The sequence below is a fragment of the Rhynchophorus ferrugineus genome, unplaced genomic scaffold (assembly GCF_030347505.1).
Source record: "Rhynchophorus ferrugineus isolate W39M unplaced genomic scaffold, kcgeb_rfMv2 rfM3, whole genome shotgun sequence".
In the NCBI taxonomy this organism is placed as follows: Eukaryota; Metazoa; Arthropoda; class Insecta; order Coleoptera; family Curculionidae; genus Rhynchophorus; species Rhynchophorus ferrugineus.
In genome coordinates, this window is record NW_027472582.1 from 22574273 (window position 1) to 22593699 (window position 19427).

The following is a 19427-nucleotide window of genomic DNA, read 5'->3' on the forward strand; positions in this document are numbered from 1 at the left end:
CTGTTATGTTTATGTTTATTTCAGCGCCGTTGTTTTTGTATGTTGGTACGGTGTAGTGTTCCGTAGGCATCAAAACCCGTTTTAAACATAATCTGTTGGTTTAACCCATGTGCGTTCGATGTTAGTTTTGGATTGGTTCGGAATTCCAGATCTTTTACTCTGCTTGCTAAATAACTGAAATTGTGCCGCATTTCGTCTGGAGCTACACCAACCCAACACTGCATAAGCAAGAAGGAATAATTCCGCCTATAGTACTCCATTACAAAACCAAATATATGGAACTAGTCCGTATAATTAAAAACAGTACACTCGAATTCGGCAACACAAGAACAAGAACTGAAGGAGTATTCTTCTACCCCAAAACCGCTGACGACTACAGACTGGCAACCAAGATCTTGGAGGAACGGAAGTATCCTTTCCACTCCTTCACATCCTTACAGCAGGACGTCATCAGAGGCCTACAGGAAACGATAACGGACTAAGTTCGATAAGTACACCAGGAAAAGGGATTACATCTATCCCTCGTAAAAGAGAGCAAGATAGTAAAATATAGCAGACAAAAGCCGGGGTCGTCATCCCACTCACCCAGGTTATAGTGCCCAGAGACGAGCACCACTTATTCAAAATTCAATACCTGTTGGACCAGAGAGTAACAGTTGAATCCCAAAGAGACGCCGGGCAACCGGCACAATCCTTCAACTGCCAGGTGTACAGACACTCCTCCAGGAACTGCCGAGCTCTACCAAAGTGCATGAAATACGCCGGTAATTATGAGTTCCGACCCTGTAAAAAGGAGAACTCCGCCAATTTTACTTTCTTCTTCAAAAGTATGATACCTTTTTGTATTTCGCCTTTTTGTTCTTACGGCCACACTTCAAAAAGTCCACTACATTGCCACTGCTGTCACACCTGGAAATCGACGTCAATTAGCATTCTTCCAAATATACGAAACTTTCCGCCGCTGTGTATAAAAAAACCTGCATAGGGCTCTCACACCCCAAAACGGTTTCTCGGTCTTCGGCTACCAAAAATTAACATAATCCATTTGTATAGTGTATAGGTGTATTCTTACCTTTAGCTCAAGTAGATTAGCTCTATTTTGATTTGGGAAGTACTTACTGATGTATTACTCCCGTACTCGCATTGCTTGTGTATTAATGAAAGTACAACAGAACAGTAGTAATAAATTAATTTGTAAATTAAGATTGTACTAAGCATATCTAATGTAAGATGTAATTAAGATTAAAGAATTCGTCTGGAACGCACCTTTATGCAACGGACAAATTTGGTTTAACCGTAGTTATATATTTATGTATGTGCCCCTATGGTATATAGTTTATGTAAATTAAAACAAAAGGAATAATTATTCATTCGTCTGATAGGCCAAAGTGACACGCATGCATTTTAAATAACATATCAGAAAATTTTGACGTTCTTGTCAAAGTAGCTTTATAGTGTTTATAAGTACGTAAAGCAATTGATGAAGGATTATTATAAATTTGATTACCCAAAGTATGCCTTTATATTAACATTTTTTCCAGCCTTTAAAATTCGAAAGCACGATTTCTGGAACGACTTACTAATTTTTAATAATAGGTAGATTAATAAAACAATTATTTTTTAATAAATAAATATATTCTTATTATAATTAATACATTTTTATTATACTTTATAACTTTTTATTTAGCGATATATATATGTAATAAGACTATAAATGATATTGCTATAAATAATATAAAATATTTTGGACATACTGCCACTGCCTGATTCATTTTAAAAATATCATTAATTGATATATTTAAAGCGTCTGCTATCCAAGGATGAAATTCGGGTACACGAGTAAAAACTGAAGGTAGTTCTGCTTGGCAATTTGTAGCACCAAATGAAACAATTCCGATTTGTTTCCCGTCTACTATAAGAGGACCCCCCGAATCACCATTGCATGAACCAACAATTCCCTTACCTGTTGATTTATATATATATATATATATATATATATATATATATATATATATATATATATATATATATATATATATATATATATATATAGGCGTAGTATTCCAAGATTCTACCCGTGTATGGCAGAATTTGAGCAGGTCAGCTCGTATAACGAGAAGTAGAACAAAAAGAAGCACGACCTGGAGATGGCAGATCATATTCTGGCGAAACGTCGTCAAAATATTAAATTAAGAGTTTTTTATAGAACCATACTCGGATGAAAATCCGGAATACTACAAATTAATTTAATTAATATTCTATCTTTTATATATATATATATATATATATATATATATATATATATATATATATATATATATATATATATATATATATATATATATATATATATATATATATATGTAAATTATTAACAAACCTGATGTACAAATATGGGTATCTCGTATATATGATTTGTATTCAGAATACGCAGCACAAGCTGAATTGGATATTATATTTAACTTTACATAACGTAATATATTTGAAGACACCCCTGGAATAAATAAATAATTTAAAATTATTATAAAAAAATCATACCGTCCTCACCGAGAATCGTTACACCCCATCCGAGACAAATGCCAATTATATTTTCATATGAATCCGCTTTTTCGGCTAAACGAACAGTTGCGATGTTGTTGCTTAAGGGAACAGGTTGCGGTAATCCAACAACAGCTATATCATTCTGTAAAGTATCTTCATCCCATTCCTCATGTATAATAAACTTTGATGTATTATATATTCGTCTATCAGACTCGGTTACAGCAAGATTATGTGATCCTAGTGCCACTATAATATAAGATGCACTGTGGAACACAATGTATTAAGTTTCATACCAATCATATAAAAAATGTATACCCTTCTACACAATGAGCAGCTGTTAGGACCCACTGATTGTTAATTAAAGATCCTCCACAAAAGTATAACTGCATATTGGCATACACAAATAGTGCAACTTGATAAGGAAATTGATGAGCTGTGGCAACGTCGCCGCCTATAATTCGTGTAATAACATTACCTATTAGGCTATCTTTTAAAAATTCTATATTTTCTTTGGTGGTTGATATCTCCTTCTTAATCTAAAAGCACAATTAATTAATTATCTATAAAACGTTTTTGAAGTTCGGTGTTTCAGTTTTTATGATATATTTTATAAAATTAAATATTCAGTATGTAAATATTATAAAAGTACCATAAAGCACTAAATTTGCGCATAACAATATATTTTAAAGGCGTAGATATTTTGAAATATACAAATATTATAAGCTATACTTCCTTAAATGATAAAATGTCTTTATACTTGCTGTGCAATAAAGGTGCTCTCATTTAAAGATTCCTTTCCAAAATTTACTCTAATTAACAGGCAAAGACAAATTAGAGATTTGTAAATATTCATTATGAGTTCATTTATTTCTGAATATAAAAGCTTAAATGAATCACTTAGTAATGTTTGACTCCTTATCAGTACATTTACAATGTTTTATTAAAGATGCTGATAACCATTTTATGGATTAATACGGATATATATTAAAAGGAACCATATGCGTATAAGTTTATATTTGTCCTGAATTGTAATATATTTTGAAAAAAAACGCGTTTGATTTGTATATAACTTGATATAAACATTGTATATAACTTTATCCAAACAAGAAATTATTACAAATGACAGGCACATCCTTCCTATGCTCATTTATTCCTTCATTTTCAATTACATTTTCGTTTTTATTTTTATAGATACTCTTTATTACCTACACATATGATTACAGTATTTTACAGTTTTGTTTTAGATAAGATAAAACGAACTTGTTGTTTCTACAGAAAAAAATTAATCCTTAGCTCAAATTGGATGTAATATATAGTATTACGTTAGAAAAGATAAATTTCAAATTTTCTTCTTCATAATTGTATCGCTTATATAACAAAAAGTTGGACGAAAATGGATCAAAAATTAATAATCACAAAGAAATAAATAAAAAAACAAATATACATGTCGGTGTTTTTACGAAATAAAGAAACCCATATTGAAGGTTTTTCACAGGCACGTCACAAACTAATTGGGGAAGAAGAATTTCCGTTATTAGTCATAGATAACTTTAAAGTTGCATATTTCGAGTAATATTTATGGAACAAAGCCATACTATAGCGAGTTAGAGAGATAACATGCAGCTCATAACAAATTGCACGGCATTTGTCATGATTGTGAATCAATTGAATATTAGTGTCAGAATTCGTTTGCTAATTTTTGTTCTTTAAATACGATTCCCACCAAGTGGAACGTCTTTAAAGCGTCTAGAATAAACTTAATCATTAATGCCCCCTGGTTCGTCAGGAACAGTCAGATCTCTGAGATTTACTTAAGGTATGTTTCCACTCTTTGTATCCCGGATGATAGGTGTATTACCGAGCTGGCTGATATTTTAGGCTTCCTGCGAGTTTTCCCTTAAAAAATCCTTTTAACCCGGTTCCAAGCCAAAAAAAAACGGAAATTCAGTGTTAAAGTTTTTGGTGGAATTGTGCATTCGAGGCTAGCCAAACTATTAAAACATAATAATAAAACTGGCAGATTGACGAATGAATGATGAATAGACATTGATTATCATTATAAAGAGCAATCTATGGAATAAATGTTTAACAATCTCTTAGTCAATCAATTCGGGTATCGCAATAATTATTTCCAAAATCCCTAGCAAAAACCAAATTATTTTTACAGTTTCTACAATCCCAAAGTTTTGATAAAAAGAAAGTTTGTAATAAAATGACATCCTCAGAATTAATCCGATAATGTGTAATAATCCCTTGAGTGTATAATAAATTAGTGTTATACTAGGAAATTATTTTCTTTATCGCAATAAACACTTGTAGAGATTGCGTATTTTTTCAGATTGGGTTGAGACTTGGTTGATCTTATCCTAATTGAATTAATTTGTTTAGAGCTCTTATATCTAAATAATATAGATTATAATGACTATTGAATACTCGATACGTAAATATAAGCTAAATACCGACTTCAATCGTGCAGTAATAATTGTACACGACAACAGATAAATACATAAAAAATAAAATGGCTATTATTCTAATATTATTGATTTGTGGAACAGTTAATCTAGTTACTGCACAGGTATTCAAATATCCATATATCGTAACATTTAATGTTTATATATTTCTGTTAGGTAGCTGATTTTTTATATCCATTCAATCATCTATCAAGTCAATTGCGAATTGTTGGTGGACAAGATGCCTCTGCTAAACAATTTCCTTTCCAGACTGGATTATATATATCGTATCAACTAAAAAGCGCATTTTGTGGTGGTTCGCTTATTTCAGAAAATTATGTACTTACTGCAGCTCATTGTTTAGAAGGGTAAGAAATATTGTATATATTTATTTGTATTCTATTTTATAATTATGTACTTTATATTTTTCATTTGAAAATATAATACTAATTGCGATAAAAAATTAATTGAAATTTTGTAACTATTTTTTTTAATGCGACATTAAATTAATTCTCACTGTTTTGAACATATTACACATGAGCATATGTCTTGTTACAATGGTGCAAGTCGCACAAAATATAAGCTTGGCCATTCCTCCGAAGTCTAAACTATTTGTCAAGTCATATAAAGTTTGTCGAATAACTTTGTTTTTAAAGAAAATTGCCGTTGAACAAATATTTCTAGTTAAAATTTATATGTTTTTACGAAAATAGCATGCAGACACTGAATAATTTGTGGTTGACCATGCAACAGCTCTAAAACGTTAAAGGTTCAACAATGCGAATTCAAGAACAAGGATATTTTATTTTGCAAAAGAAAAATAAAACGTATTTACGTTATTTATTTTATCAATTGCAATAAGGCTCTTAAAATGTTATCTGATCATTCATTTTAATACATTCATAATTAGTTTTGAAAACATAAATTAAACATCATCGTCGAAAAATATTCCCCTCTCTAAAGATAATTGTACTTATTAGGGCATTATCAATTAATGTCGTCCTGGGAGCTCTTAATATCTCAGACGAATCCGAACCAGGAAGGCAATCACAAACTACCACTAGCTACACTATACATCCTCAATGGGACTCTAGTTATTATAAAAATGACGTAGGCGTAGTTAGGCTCAGTAGTCCTGCCATTCTTAATGAATATGTACAGAAAATTACCGTTGCCAGTGGAGTAGATACATACGCAAATCAACAGGGTATTATATTTTATTTAATTAGTGCCTGCATTGATTATTAACTATATTGTATTTTTTATATTTCAAATACATGGTAATTTTAATAAATAGTCATTTTGTTGTAGGTACAGTCATAGGTTGGGGTAAAACATATGATGATCAACAAACCCTTACGGACATCCTTCAATATGTTTCAAACAAAATATATAGTAATGAAGAATGCAAATCACAGAGTCCTTCTTATAACAATATAGTTACTGAGGTACACCTTTGTCTTTCAGGAGAAGGCAATAAAGGATTCTGCCAAGGCGACAGTGGTGGTCCTCTTATATCCAATGGAGTCCAAGTTGGTATTGTCTCATTTAGTTATAAAAGCTGCCAAGTAAGCATGCCCTCTGTGTTTGCAAGAGTTTCAGAGTTTTCCGAATGGATAAAAGATAACACTGATATTGTTTAAGAAAAATAATACTTCTTTGCCTTACCTCTTGTTACTGAAATATTAAAATTGTATTGTTTCAATATGTGAATTATTTGATTTAGGTATATTTATAAATAAAAAAGATAATAAGTAATATTTTATTTTTTATTTACACTTGGACAGAGATCAGTTATATCCAGTACCAACATAAAAATATATTTGTACACATAATACATATAAAGCCTCATAATTTTTAGTATAATCCAACATGGAGCGTTACTATAATTTATAAATATAACATTTAACAATGCCTTCATATATATAAATAACATTTATAGAACAGCCGAAAATTACAGACTTTTGGAAGATTTTATTCAAACTAGAAGTTGTCGTAGATCAATAAAAGGTAGCTTTAGAAAAGATTCATCATTATCTTACTTTTATCACACATATGCTTAATTAACACTTTAGTATTTAGGCTAATTTTGCCTAAAACTTAATAATATTTTATATATACTTCATTTTTAAATTGTGATAAATTAATACAGATATGTAGCTTATACTAAAGTAATTTATTAGAATATTAATGTTCTTAAATAGTATAGTAATGATAATTTCTTTCGCACATATAAATATATTTTATAGTTTTAAGTTGTTTATGAATGTTTAATTCGAGAAATATCGAAACAAAATTTCATTGACAGTTACAATGATATAAAACTTATTCCAAATTAACAAACATTAAGTGGAAAGAAATATTCTCTAAATGATAAATCGCACCAAGAACTACCTTTTTAAAACATTTGTTGGGTAGTAATACCAAAACATTTCTGTATTAAATACTATTGTAGTTGGAAAAGCACAATAGGGTTTCATATAGAAGAGTTAGTATATTAACAAGAATATAAGAAAATACACGAAAAAATTCAACTTATAAATTTAGTTAACATTTCAAAAATAAATATTTTTATACAAAAACTGTAGCTTATTACTTTTAATGATGCTTAAAATTAAATTTAAGTATGATATGTGATCTAAAATTGGTTATTGATTATTGACATTGATAGTGATCAAGATATATATATATATATATATATATATATATATATAAACGTTCCTAATTAGTAATAGGTATTCTTAAAATCGTCATATACAGTAATTTACATACCAGTAGTTTATATTATACTTCCTAAATAACTTTGAAAATATCTCATTCTTTAAAAAAAAAACACATGTATAAACCTTGATCGTGCATATTGCCTTTAAAATTTTTTAGGATAAATCAAACCTTTCATCATATCAAAGGAGTTGCCATTTGGTTGAACCGTTATTATCTTTCCTTCTTTGTTTTTAACTTTAAGAAACCCATAATCGTCTAAACCGATTACTTTAGTTACCTGTTTTTTGTTGTCGATAGAAGTTACTACTACAGTAGAATCACTGAAATGAATTAAATTGTATATATATATATATATATATATATATATATATATATATATATATATATATATATATATATATATATAATATATAAGAAAATGCATACTTATGTAGCCAACACTCATAGTAGAAATCAAAGAAATAATCTATATCTCCCATTTGATATCGGTCGATAAATTTTTCAGTTTCATTGAAGACCTGAGCATAATATTTCTCATGGGTAATTAGTGGTATATTAGAATTAGTTTTTTCGTTAACTTCTTTTATAAGGTCATTTATACAAGTAGTTGGATTTGAATTATTGAGATTTATACCAGATCCTAAAATAACATTTCTTAAAAACAAAAAAAAACAACGTTATAGCTTACCGATATTTGCAATTATGAAATCTCCAAGTGTTATTGTAGTTACCATTATACCTCCTAACTTTATACAACCATCAGCGTATAAGTCATTTGGCCACTTTATTCCAATATTAATATTCTATAAATAATATGTTTTTAAAAGATTCTAATATTTTCTTTAAATTATAAAGGTAACAAGTACCTCATTATTATCAGTAAGTATCTGTATAGCTTTGATTATGGCAGTCATTTGAATATGTTGTAATATCGGCAAAGTTCTGCCTAAATTCGAAATAGCTGGTATATGAAGCTGAAGAGAAAATGGCGCTGAGCCTAAAGGACTTATCCATAAATTACTTGATCTGCCTATAATTTACAAATATTGATTATATGTTATTATATTTCAATTCATTTTCATTAATAACATAATTTTTATGTCGTAAACTAAAGCCGTAACACAAGAAAAACTCACCTACACCGCTAACTTGTTGCCTGCATATAACTGCAATACCATGAGATAACTGATTATGTGACAAAATAGTGTGAGTAGTAGACATAACATCACTATGCAAAACTAATCGACCTATGTATTTAGTATTTAAGGTCTACAAAATAAATAAATATGGATTCTATGAAAGCATGTAAATTACAAACATACTTCAAAATAACTGACAGTGTTGAAATTCTGAGGACAGGAATGAATCAATATTGGCAAATAATTATTAGTGGGTTCTTCATATTGATCATCTTTACCACAAAATACAATCGTCATTTCATTAGCTTTCATTTTATTGTCTTTAATACAATGAGTTTCATTCAACATAGCATTTTTTAGCTTAAATTATAATATGTAATAGAATTATAACAACTGTATTGAATACATCATAGACTTACATCATGCCGACCCAAGAAATATCCTGGTGTGTATTTAGGAACTTCATATTCATTATGACAATCAAGTTCTAGCTGTTTACATAGAATATCTCTAAGAATATCAATTCTAGCTTCATTACTATCCTTTAACGCTGTAAACTTGTTTTCGTCGTCAACAAATTCATTTGGATTAATTTCAAGATGAACCTAGAATTCGTAATCAATTATTGAGATAGTAATAATTATGCTTAAATCACTTGTGAAAACACAGCTCTTCCCTCAGAGCCTTGGACAGTAGCGAGAAGTAAGCTTGGGGTTTGCCATGTTTCCTCTGTGCCAAGAATTTGCACTTGTAACGTGTAATCTTTTCCGTTGTGTTGTATATTTACAGTAGACGGAGTTTTTGGAGTAATAGGACTTGAACCATTTTCGTTACTATACAATTAAAAATATTTTTAAAAAAACCAAAGTAGAAACAAATATAACTTGCTTTAAAATAGCATGAATATTTTAAAATACTATGTAGATATATTTTCCATCAGTAATTTGGTATAAAATCATAATTAACAAAATTATAATTATAAATATTCAATAAAAGTTTTTATGTTATTTATTATAAACTGTAGCTATCATAACAAAACTATAAATGTATTATCGTACCTATGATTGGATGTATCTGAATCTTTTGAAAATTGTTTTTTTGCTGGCGATGCTTGATAACAAAATATATGATGCATCATTTTAACATTTTTCCATTGTCCATACGAGAAACGAACTAGTTCGTGCTCTCTGACCTAAAATACAAACGTATGTATGTACAATGTATGAATACATGTTTAATGTAACAATCAAATTAAAAATATATACCTCTGCAGTTGTAAATGTATATAAAACACTATAAAGCAAATCACTGCACAGACACAACAGTTGCCCGCCCATCAACAAATATTTTATTAAATTTGATGTCATTTGTGGTTCAACTGAACCACATACTACAACTAGGGCTGTTGTTTCATTCCAACTTATGCCATCTGTTATTGGTAAATCATATATTGTATATCTATAATCAACGCATTTATATCAACTTTTAATTGTTTTCAAAAAAATAGAATACCTGTCTCTATTCAAAATAGTATGTAAAGCTTCTTTCACGTTTCCTTTAGCAACTATACTATCTGCATACACCAATACATTGGGTGGTTTAAACTTTTTCAACATATTCTTTTTAAAGGTAACTGATTCTGAAGGTGAAGAATCTATATTTTGATTCCCATCTTCTGTTCCATTATTAACTGGAATTTAAAAATGAACACAAAATAAAAATAAAGCAATCATTAAAAAAATAAATTGAACTGATGTTAAAAATGTCATGGGTTTTCTCTTGGCGCAAAAATTGTTGAATTTTAGAGATTTGTGTCGCATTTGCGCGCAAAAATACTTTGGCTAAAAAAACATTTTGTACTGTGAAAACAGAAATGATTAAAAAATTGACGTCTGTCATATTTAAAGGGGTGCCCAAAGAATAAAATTAAATCCCATAGATCTTCAAACAACCTTTATGATGAAACACAAGATCTGATTTGCAACGAAATATCGACAAGTTGGTTATATTTGTTAGAAACAATCTCTAGAAATGAGTTCCAGGTAACTTTTTTATTTTACTTATTTTAGAATTTAGACAATCAAAAAAATATTACACTAGGGCCTATAAAAATCTTAGAAGAGCTTCATTCTACACTAGAAGGTTTGAGAGGGAATGAACAACATTTAACGGCAAACTTTAGTATGTGTGAGTGATGAACTGTTCCGTAGAATGCTTCCAACAAATATACCATTCGATTTGGTAGTTTCCGCAGCGGCTTATACTTGCAATTATTGATCAATAAGAGTTAGGTGTGGGCCACTATAAATATATAGGATAAATTTAAAAAATACATGTTCATGTAACAACTGTATGGGCTGAGTTCGTGTACGCAAGTACAAAAGTACTTCAATAAACAGATTATACAACTTAATACTCTCTTATTTTTGGAAATATTGACATATGCTCGGTACCGATAGTACATTATATAAAAGAAAATATAATCATTTCACGGATTTTTAATTTCTTGACAATGAAAGCATTAAGATCCTAATACTATGGGTATATATAGATACCTACGTATAGTGTTACTATTTTCATTTTGTTCAAATTGAACATTTTCGACATTTTCATTAGGTTCATCACAAGTAGCACTACTACGAACTAATTTCTTTTCTTTACTTGAGGTTCGTTTTTCTTGTGTTAATTTTTCAGATTGTTTAACTATACTAGTAGATGGTTGATCCTCTTGCTCCAGTTTTGATCCATGTCTTTTTTCCTCATTTTTAATTTGCTCTTTATCTTTGCCTAAAACAATATTTATGCTGTTAATATTACTTAGTTTAAATTAACACGATCAAATAGGGCTAACGTTTTTGATGTTTACTGACGCTTTTATCTTTAAGTTCCTTAAATTCTATATCTTTAGGTAGATCGAATGTTTTGGGTTTTTTTTTGGGCTCCAACTCTAAACCATTTTTTATATCTTTACTTCTTTTGTGATATTTAGATGAGTCAAACTCATCTTCATACCTTGCTTTCCTATAATCTTTAGATTTGTGTTCTTTTTCCTCTTTACCTTTTTCTTCTTTTTTATTAGATTTATCTAAAAAGGAGATGGTCAAGAAATATTTTTTGTTACTAAAATTTAAACATTGTTTATTTATTTTATCAACATGCAAGACGAGAACAAAATAATTGAAGCATTTTGTTAGAAGAATTATAAAGAAGAGTTCATCAGAATATTTGTCTTTATATTTACAAACAAAATATATAATTCTAAAATTTACCTTTTTCAACTTTATGACGATCTATACTCTTCTCTTTCTCCTTTTTGGTATGATCTGAACTTTTATGTCTCCTGTAGTCAGAAGAACTAACCTCTAATGTATGTTTATCTTTATTTTCACTGTATTTTTTCTCCTTTTTAATTGGTTTCACTTCGGAGACGGGGACTATCTTCAAATCTTCTGGTTTTGGCGTACCATTGTCAATCGTAATCTTTGGACTGAAACATTTAAAAAATTAGTAATTCAACAAGTATTATTGCTACTTGTAAATTCAATTTTAATCCCTACTTGGTAGCATCCCGTACTTTTGAATATAGATCTTTGATATCTGCTACGAATTTTTTCCAATGAATAGGAGCTAACGAGTACTTTAAAGTGCTATCTTTCGAGAATTTGCGGTCATATTTAATTCTTTTTGGTTTTCCTTCGATATCAACAGCTTGATGTTAAAAAAAACATTTGGATAATTGCTTGATGTTAGTATTATTACCTGAAATGTACTCTTACTTTCTATACGTAATAACTGCAATTCATGATTAATGTCGCAGTCAGATTGTGAAAAACAATGTACCAATCTGGATAGCTTGTCCATGTCGGTCTTTAAAATAGCTTCAAAATGCTCTGTTGCTTTCCAAGCAATAAATTCACCAAAACGCTCCATCTAAAATGTTAATCAATTATTATCTTTATTTTTATATTTGAGATACATTTTAGGTATGCATAAACTTACCTCTAGTATCTCTGCCTGATGTTGGGTATATGAATCTAACACAGCTTGCAAATGAACGTATATATTGGGCTTGTCAATTACAACACACTGTTCAAAATGTATAGGAAAGTATTTATGATCACGGGGAAACACTACCCATTGAGATGATAAGTTTATTTTTTGCTTAAAATAAAAATCAAACTAGTAATCAATATATGTTATTATAGATCAAAATTACAACAATTCGAGAAGAATAAATTATAAAAACTGAAAACTGAGACCTATCCTAATTTTAATATGACAATAACTTATAATCATAAAATATTTTGAGAATTAAAGTATTGTTATTAACTAAGAAGTTTTTCAACAATAAAAAGCCATACCTTTGGCACAATTGTACAGCCAATACGATTTTCCTTCCGGAACAATAAATTTTCAAAACTTCTATTCCTCTTGGTCTCAAAAATAACTTTTTCATCGCAGACCAACAAAGAATTCTGAGCATTTAACGTACCATTCAACTTATTCTTCAGAGAACCAAGTCTCCACCATTGCATTAATGTAGCATACATGTAGTACAAAGTAAATATCATGTTATAAAGCAACTGCACTTCGAGTTGAAAATGTTCAGTAAAATTTAATTAAAGATAACATATTCGAGTTCATATAATACTAACAGCCAATGTCATACCTATAAGAAAACATATTATTTTAATAATTTTTATAATAATAATCAATTAATTGAGACATTCTTTAACTAATATAATGTAAAGAACGAAAGATGAGAAATTGTGGATGGCCTTATGTACAATTTACATTCTATCATATTTTGAATGGTGATAATATAACTTCAGTTCTAATTATAAAATATAATTAATTTTTTATATGGAATAAATGTTCATTGATTATATAATTTGCATTATGATAATAACGTCGATGCTGGAAAAATATGTGAATTAAGTACTATAATCATAGATTCCATTTATATTCTGACGTATTATTGAAATTTTGTGAATAGAATTTTTTTTAAGAGACAAATGAATTAAATGAACTAGTGTTGTGTTTCATTTGCTTCCATTTAAATTAGTGAAAAATAGTTTACAATGTAGCTCTGACGACAATGAACATATCAATAAGTTTGTTGACACAAGAACATCGTAAATAAGCAAACGGATAATCGTATAAATTTAAAAATAGTATTTATTCCTTCGTCTATACGTGCTTAGCAACAATGCATTGTTTTTCAAGTTTAACATCAATTTTCAATAGTAAATCAACACGTTTCCGTATCGCGCTCAACATTACTTTTTCAATTAATACCACTGTAACCAATAATTAATTTTTATGTAAAAATGAACCACCATTTTTTCATATTACTTATACATAATAAAGAATACTCTCTATAAATTGTCTATGAATTAAATATTACAGGCCAATAAATCCCTCTAGTAAAATGCGCTCTAATCGCATTTATAACCCAGAAAAAAGGTTATTAATAACAATACTGTTGACATGTCGGATAAATAGCTCATCATTGTCACGATAACGATTATTGGAACAATCGTAAACACACCAGGGGGTTCGTGCACTCCTTATGTTATATTTTGTATAAAAACAATTGCACTAATAAACATATATATTAAAGGTTTATTTTCTTTCATTTGTTATATATATCATGTTCGTCATACCTCTTCATATGATATTATTGAAATGCTTTGGTAGCCGCAATGATAAAGACAATACGACGATCCTCCTACTGCTACGACAGTCGCGAGTTCGAGTTCTGCAACGGCATGGATATACTTTATGTTTGTGATATATAAGCAAAAAAAAACAGTCACGCCAGTTATCAGCATAATGATTACATTGAGAATATAAAAATTCTTGAATGAAGACTTTTTAGATTTTGATATTCAATTTATATTTTTATTTATATATACATATATATATATATATATATATATATATATATATATATATATATATATATATATATAAGGGTATATATTATAAATACCCTTGCGCAGGATATTTAATATTATCAAAACTTTTTTCTATTAAAAGAACACTCTTGTGAACACTAGCCTAACTTCACTTATATTAAATAAAACTGTCAAACATTTTGAATTTACAGGTTCAGTTATTCATTTTACGTTTGGACTTTACGGATGCACCACGTAAACAAGGTAATGTAAACATCGACGTTCCTTCGGATAATTTCGCCATTATTTATTTTTATTTATCTAACCTCATACTAAGATTCTTAATTATACTAAACTTTAAAATACCTACTTTTTACCAGAATCATATATGTAAGTAACAATAAATCACATTATATGTTTAAAACTTAGTTATCGTTACCGAGAACATTTATTTGTTGCTAAAATGCATCATTATCGCTGAAGATTTTTAAAATAATAGTCAATAAATAACAATTATAGTATAACCCTTGTCTTTAATCGCAAGCATGACCACTGTGATTATTCTGATTTCAGTTAAACGATCATATGAATGTTTTATTTATTAAATTATTTAATTTCAGAATATACTAATTAGGAATTAAGTTATGAAAGATACCAATAAAATGAAGATAATGGAAGTGAAACTAGGAGCCTTGTCAAAACTGAGTGCAAGGGGTAAGTTTTTAAATTATTGTAATAAATCATAGCTATTGCAACAAAATATTAAAGTTTTAATTTTATTTTTTCAACATATGAACGCAGTAAAATTATTTGCTTGACATTTGATTTATTTGGTAGTAAAAGCTTTCAAATTTGTATGAGAACAATTGCCAAATGTAGATATTTTTGGAGAACTTTGCCAATGCCATTTTTTCAAAATTCTTGGAATTAACTGTTGAATTTAAATTTGGCCATTTCTGTATGCCATTTCCAAAGATACCATTTCCTATTTATAGTTTTATCTATTACCCATTTTAAATGTTCAATATTATTTAACTGTTAAGAAATTTCCTTTGTTATAAACTAGGTAGATTTTTAGGAAGAAAATAAAATTGTATACATTTTTGAAAACTGTACCTTTCGTGTAATAAGTTCCAAGATTCCAGAATTCTTATTATTGTTAAATAACCATGAAATTTCAATTTCTATAATTTAATTTATCACCAACTTGACAACACTAACATAATTTTCAATACGTTTTATGGCAATGATTAAAAAAGAATCATCTAATTTTCGCGGAAACCTCATTCTTTTTAAACCGTTCCTTATTTAATTTAATTAAATATAACAATTATTAGAAATGTAGTTTATACTAAATTAATTAATTGCTGAAACTTATTTCTTTAAGGTAGATTTATATAAATACAATATATTTAGAATATAAAATTTAGTATCGACTAGGGTAAATAAATACTGATAAGACCAACACAATAATAAAAAAACGGGCACGTATTGTTCACAGTAGGCATTCTACATTCAAGTTCATAGATATTTTACATAAACTTATGTTTTCGATGTTATATTTTGTGAATAAATGTTATTATGTGTTTCAAAAATGATAATGAAATCTTCTGCTAGAAAAGGTCATTTCAATAGAAAAGACATGAAGGCCAATAAAAAAAACATCACTAAGAAAATTGTCAATAAACCAGGTTAGTTAAATGTATATAAATGTGTAATACGTTGCTATATACCTAAAGACCGTTCCGTATAAGTATTATACTACTATAATTTTATACCTATAATTTTTGTATTTAGTAATAATTCAGTGTAGTATATAAGAGACTACTGTGATTATTTATTATTAGATAGTGTGACTAAATTAAAATATTCTATTACACATATATTTGTATGTTTATGCTATTTCTGATACGTCTATTATTTTCTTATATGAATTCAAAATTATGAAACAATCTTATATTTATGAAATGGCCATTTAACAAAATAGTGTTTTAAATATTCTAATTGCATTCATACAAAAAAAAATATTTGAATTACCTATTCATATTTAAACTATTCTGTTAAGGAAAAACTCATTTAAGCGTAGTAGTACTTTATCCAAATGTTATTAGGTGAAATGGATTTTATAATTATAACATAATTAGTAGCCTGTTCAGCCAGCTGCCATTTTATAGCGACTTGGTGTTGGCATTGATCTCAAATTAAAATCACAAAACAACGCTTAGCTGTAATTGTGGTAAATAGTTACCGTGAAATATTTCCAATCAGAATATAAAAATATTGATACATACACCAGCAACAAGTTAATATAATTTTGACCCCCCTTCAGATAGAATAATCGCCTTGATAAAAGCAATATCAAAATAAAACAGTTTTTAATTAATAAATGTACCTCAACAAAACAACATTAGATTTTAGAGAAGAATCCAATTTATGATGATTATTCAAATAATTTAATATCCAATGAGACACCGTTAAAATGCATTCATTGTATATTTCAGAAATACGTAAAGAAGAAGTCATGGCAATAAGAAATAGGTTTCCTAACAAAATACCAGTAAGTATTAATCTCGATATTTTCATATGGAAATTAATTTACATATTTATGTTTTCACAGGTTATAGTACAAAAATATTACAAAGAGAACCAACTGCCTCAACTAGACAAATCCAAATTTTTAGTTCCACATGATATTACTATGTCTCAATTTCAGGCTATTATTCGGTAAGTGAGATGGTTACTGTTTAAAGAAGTCTCCAAATAATGGTCTTTAGCAAAGATTAATTCAGATTCTTTTTAACCTTAACGCTCAGTAACAGCCGCGTATTTTATTGAAAGTTCAGTGATCATATATAAAATATTACAGTTTGTTTCTTTTTATTTTTGTTTTGTTTTACTTTATGAAATAGATGATGATAGATGAATAGATTGCTAGGATTTACTAAATATTCAATCTTAGTTGGAGTAAACATTTATAAACACCTGACTAAGAAAACTAGGAATATCTCATGTATGTTCATAATTAGTATTTTCTCTTAATAATTTTTTACTATTTAATTAAATGTTTTCATCATCACTTTAAACTAAATCTAAACTCTAATTACTGCAACGATAGGACGAGAAAAATAAGATTGATATACTTTTATTGTAATAACCTTGAAGCCTTTAAAGTATGTAATTGTATGTGTATGTGTTTAACGTGTGCATTGAAAATTGTTGATAACCCCTGTTTTTTAAAAGAAGTATATAATTATATGTATCCTTCCATTAAATATAAATTATATTTATTCAGTATTTTATAAAAAGCCCACAAAAATTCAAAGGAAGTTAAATAATACATAATTATAACTTAATATTTATTGATATTGCATTATGTGTATAGTATATAGTACTAAGGATTGGAAGTATAAATAAATATTGTTTCAAATAAATTTAACAAATTGAGTGAGTTATCTTTATCATATATTACATAAATATTAATCTAATCTTTTAATATCACACTTTTTGTTTTCAGAAATAGGATGAGCATGTCACAGACACAAGCGTTATATTTTCTTGTTAATGAACGTTCTATGTTGAGCTTATCAGTGACCATTGGAGAAGTTTACAGTGAACATGCAGGTCCAAATGGTTTCCTTTATATAACATATGCTTCCCAGGAAGTATTTGGAACTATCAAGCATCATCTACTGAGTAGAGTCAATAATGTTCTGCCAACTCATCAAACTTTTCAAAATATACATAAGAATTACCAAAGATGACTTAAAGGAGGATTGAAAAAGACTGTTCTTTATTTTTTAATTAGATTTTTAGCTATTGTTTTATGTACTTGTAGTGTAAGTTGTTTAGAGCTCCTCCTAGCTTGAATTAGATTTAGTCAGTACATAAATGATTTGCTAAATTAGATTATGTAGGTCAATTAATTTTTTATACATTTCTTGAAATATAATTATCTATTTTCAATTTTCCAACATTCTTATTTCAATCATATATAAGTAAAAATATGTAATAATGAGAAAAAATTAAATAAACATATAAATGTATGTTCTTTTTCTTTTGGCATTTATATGTATATATATATTCTTATGTATATATATATATATATATATATATATATATATATATATATATATATATATATATATATATATATATATATATATTCTTATATATAGATATATATCGGCAGTTTAACATTACAGTAAATACCATTTACGGTTTGATTACTATGAATTTAAAGAGTAATAATTAGATACCTGTTAATAAAAATCAACAAGATATTTTTGACAAATATACTAGATATTTCTATCGATTACTAAAAGGGGCTTAGAAATATACTATTTAGCTTTACTTTCATTATATAACCTATGGAAAAAATAACTATTTAAGTCGGAAAGGCAGTTTTAAAACTTACAGCAAATTTCTACAATCGTTGAAATAGCAACATTCACCACTCGCAATTGCAAAAAATTAGTAACCAATGTTGCCAAATGGATCAAATTTTATTGAATTAATTTTTAAAATCCAATTATTAAAATTCTAACCCGCGAAACTTAACTGTCATATGGATAATTTTATTTTTCATAATCATATAGATAGATAAAATTTACCAATTTTTTGGGAGAAACATTTTCCGTTTCACAACAATATAAAAAGTCAATGTTGCCATTAAT

The 19427-nt window shown here is 28.1% G+C and overlaps 4 protein-coding genes across 10 annotated transcripts; 2 read left to right on the plus strand and 2 right to left on the minus strand.

Annotated features, from left to right (window-relative positions):
• Positions 1–1613: 1613 nt before the first annotated feature.
• LOC143192807 (brachyurin-like) lies at positions 1614–3459 on the minus strand. Of its 2 annotated transcripts, none has more exons than XM_076398494.1 (5): positions 3299–3459; positions 2857–3077; positions 2548–2804; positions 2381–2494; positions 1614–1963 (listed from the first exon to the last, which is right to left on the minus strand). In XM_076398494.1, the coding sequence occupies exons 1-5, from the start codon at positions 3392–3394 to the stop codon at positions 1680–1682; spliced, it is 972 nt and encodes a 323-aa protein (XP_076254609.1). In that variant the 5' UTR covers positions 3395–3459; the 3' UTR covers positions 1614–1679. The 2 variants fall into 2 exon arrangements, with proteins under 2 accessions (XP_076254609.1, XP_076254611.1); XM_076398496.1 differs by lacking the exon at positions 1614–1963 and adding an exon at positions 2037–2234.
• Positions 3460–4961: 1502 nt separating this feature from the next.
• On the plus strand, positions 4962–6749 carry LOC143192809 (brachyurin). The gene is made up of 4 exons (XM_076398498.1): positions 4962–5116; positions 5169–5359; positions 5972–6198; positions 6303–6749. The coding sequence occupies exons 1-4, from the start codon at positions 5060–5062 to the stop codon at positions 6632–6634; spliced, it is 807 nt and encodes a 268-aa protein (XP_076254613.1). The 5' UTR covers positions 4962–5059; the 3' UTR covers positions 6635–6749.
• On the minus strand, positions 6747–19303 carry Hcs (holocarboxylase synthetase-like protein). 4 transcript variants are annotated; one of them, XM_076398490.1, is made up of 20 exons: positions 19169–19197; positions 19011–19119; positions 13216–13523; positions 12854–13015; positions 12631–12784; positions 12412–12562; positions 12124–12341; positions 11706–11939; positions 11414–11641; positions 10367–10544; positions 10120–10312; positions 9913–10046; positions 9510–9687; positions 9274–9459; positions 9038–9214; positions 8852–8984; positions 8582–8745; positions 8404–8518; positions 8142–8355; positions 6747–8035 (listed from the first exon to the last, which is right to left on the minus strand). In XM_076398490.1, exons 3-20 carry the CDS (start codon positions 13423–13425, stop codon positions 7858–7860), a joined length of 3207 nt encoding a protein of 1068 aa, XP_076254605.1. In that variant the 5' UTR covers positions 13426–13523; positions 19011–19119; positions 19169–19197; the 3' UTR covers positions 6747–7857. The 4 variants fall into 4 exon arrangements, with proteins under 4 accessions (XP_076254605.1, XP_076254603.1, XP_076254604.1 ...); XM_076398488.1 differs by lacking the exon at positions 19011–19119 and having other exon boundaries at positions 19169–19303; XM_076398489.1 differs by lacking the exons at positions 19011–19119; positions 19169–19197 and adding an exon at positions 14521–14613.
• LOC143192812 (microtubule-associated protein 1 light chain 3 alpha) lies at positions 14896–18797 on the plus strand. Of its 3 annotated transcripts, none has more exons than XM_076398515.1 (5): positions 14896–15018; positions 15375–15468; positions 17256–17311; positions 17372–17478; positions 18269–18797. In XM_076398515.1, exons 2-5 carry the CDS (start codon positions 15399–15401, stop codon positions 18513–18515), a joined length of 480 nt encoding a protein of 159 aa, XP_076254630.1. In that variant the 5' UTR covers positions 14896–15018; positions 15375–15398; the 3' UTR covers positions 18516–18797. The 3 variants fall into 3 exon arrangements, with proteins under 3 accessions (XP_076254630.1, XP_076254631.1, XP_076254629.1); XM_076398516.1 differs by lacking the exon at positions 14896–15018 and adding an exon at positions 15054–15144; XM_076398514.1 differs by lacking the exons at positions 14896–15018; positions 15375–15468 and adding an exon at positions 16272–16445.
• Positions 19304–19427: the final 124 nt, after the last annotated feature.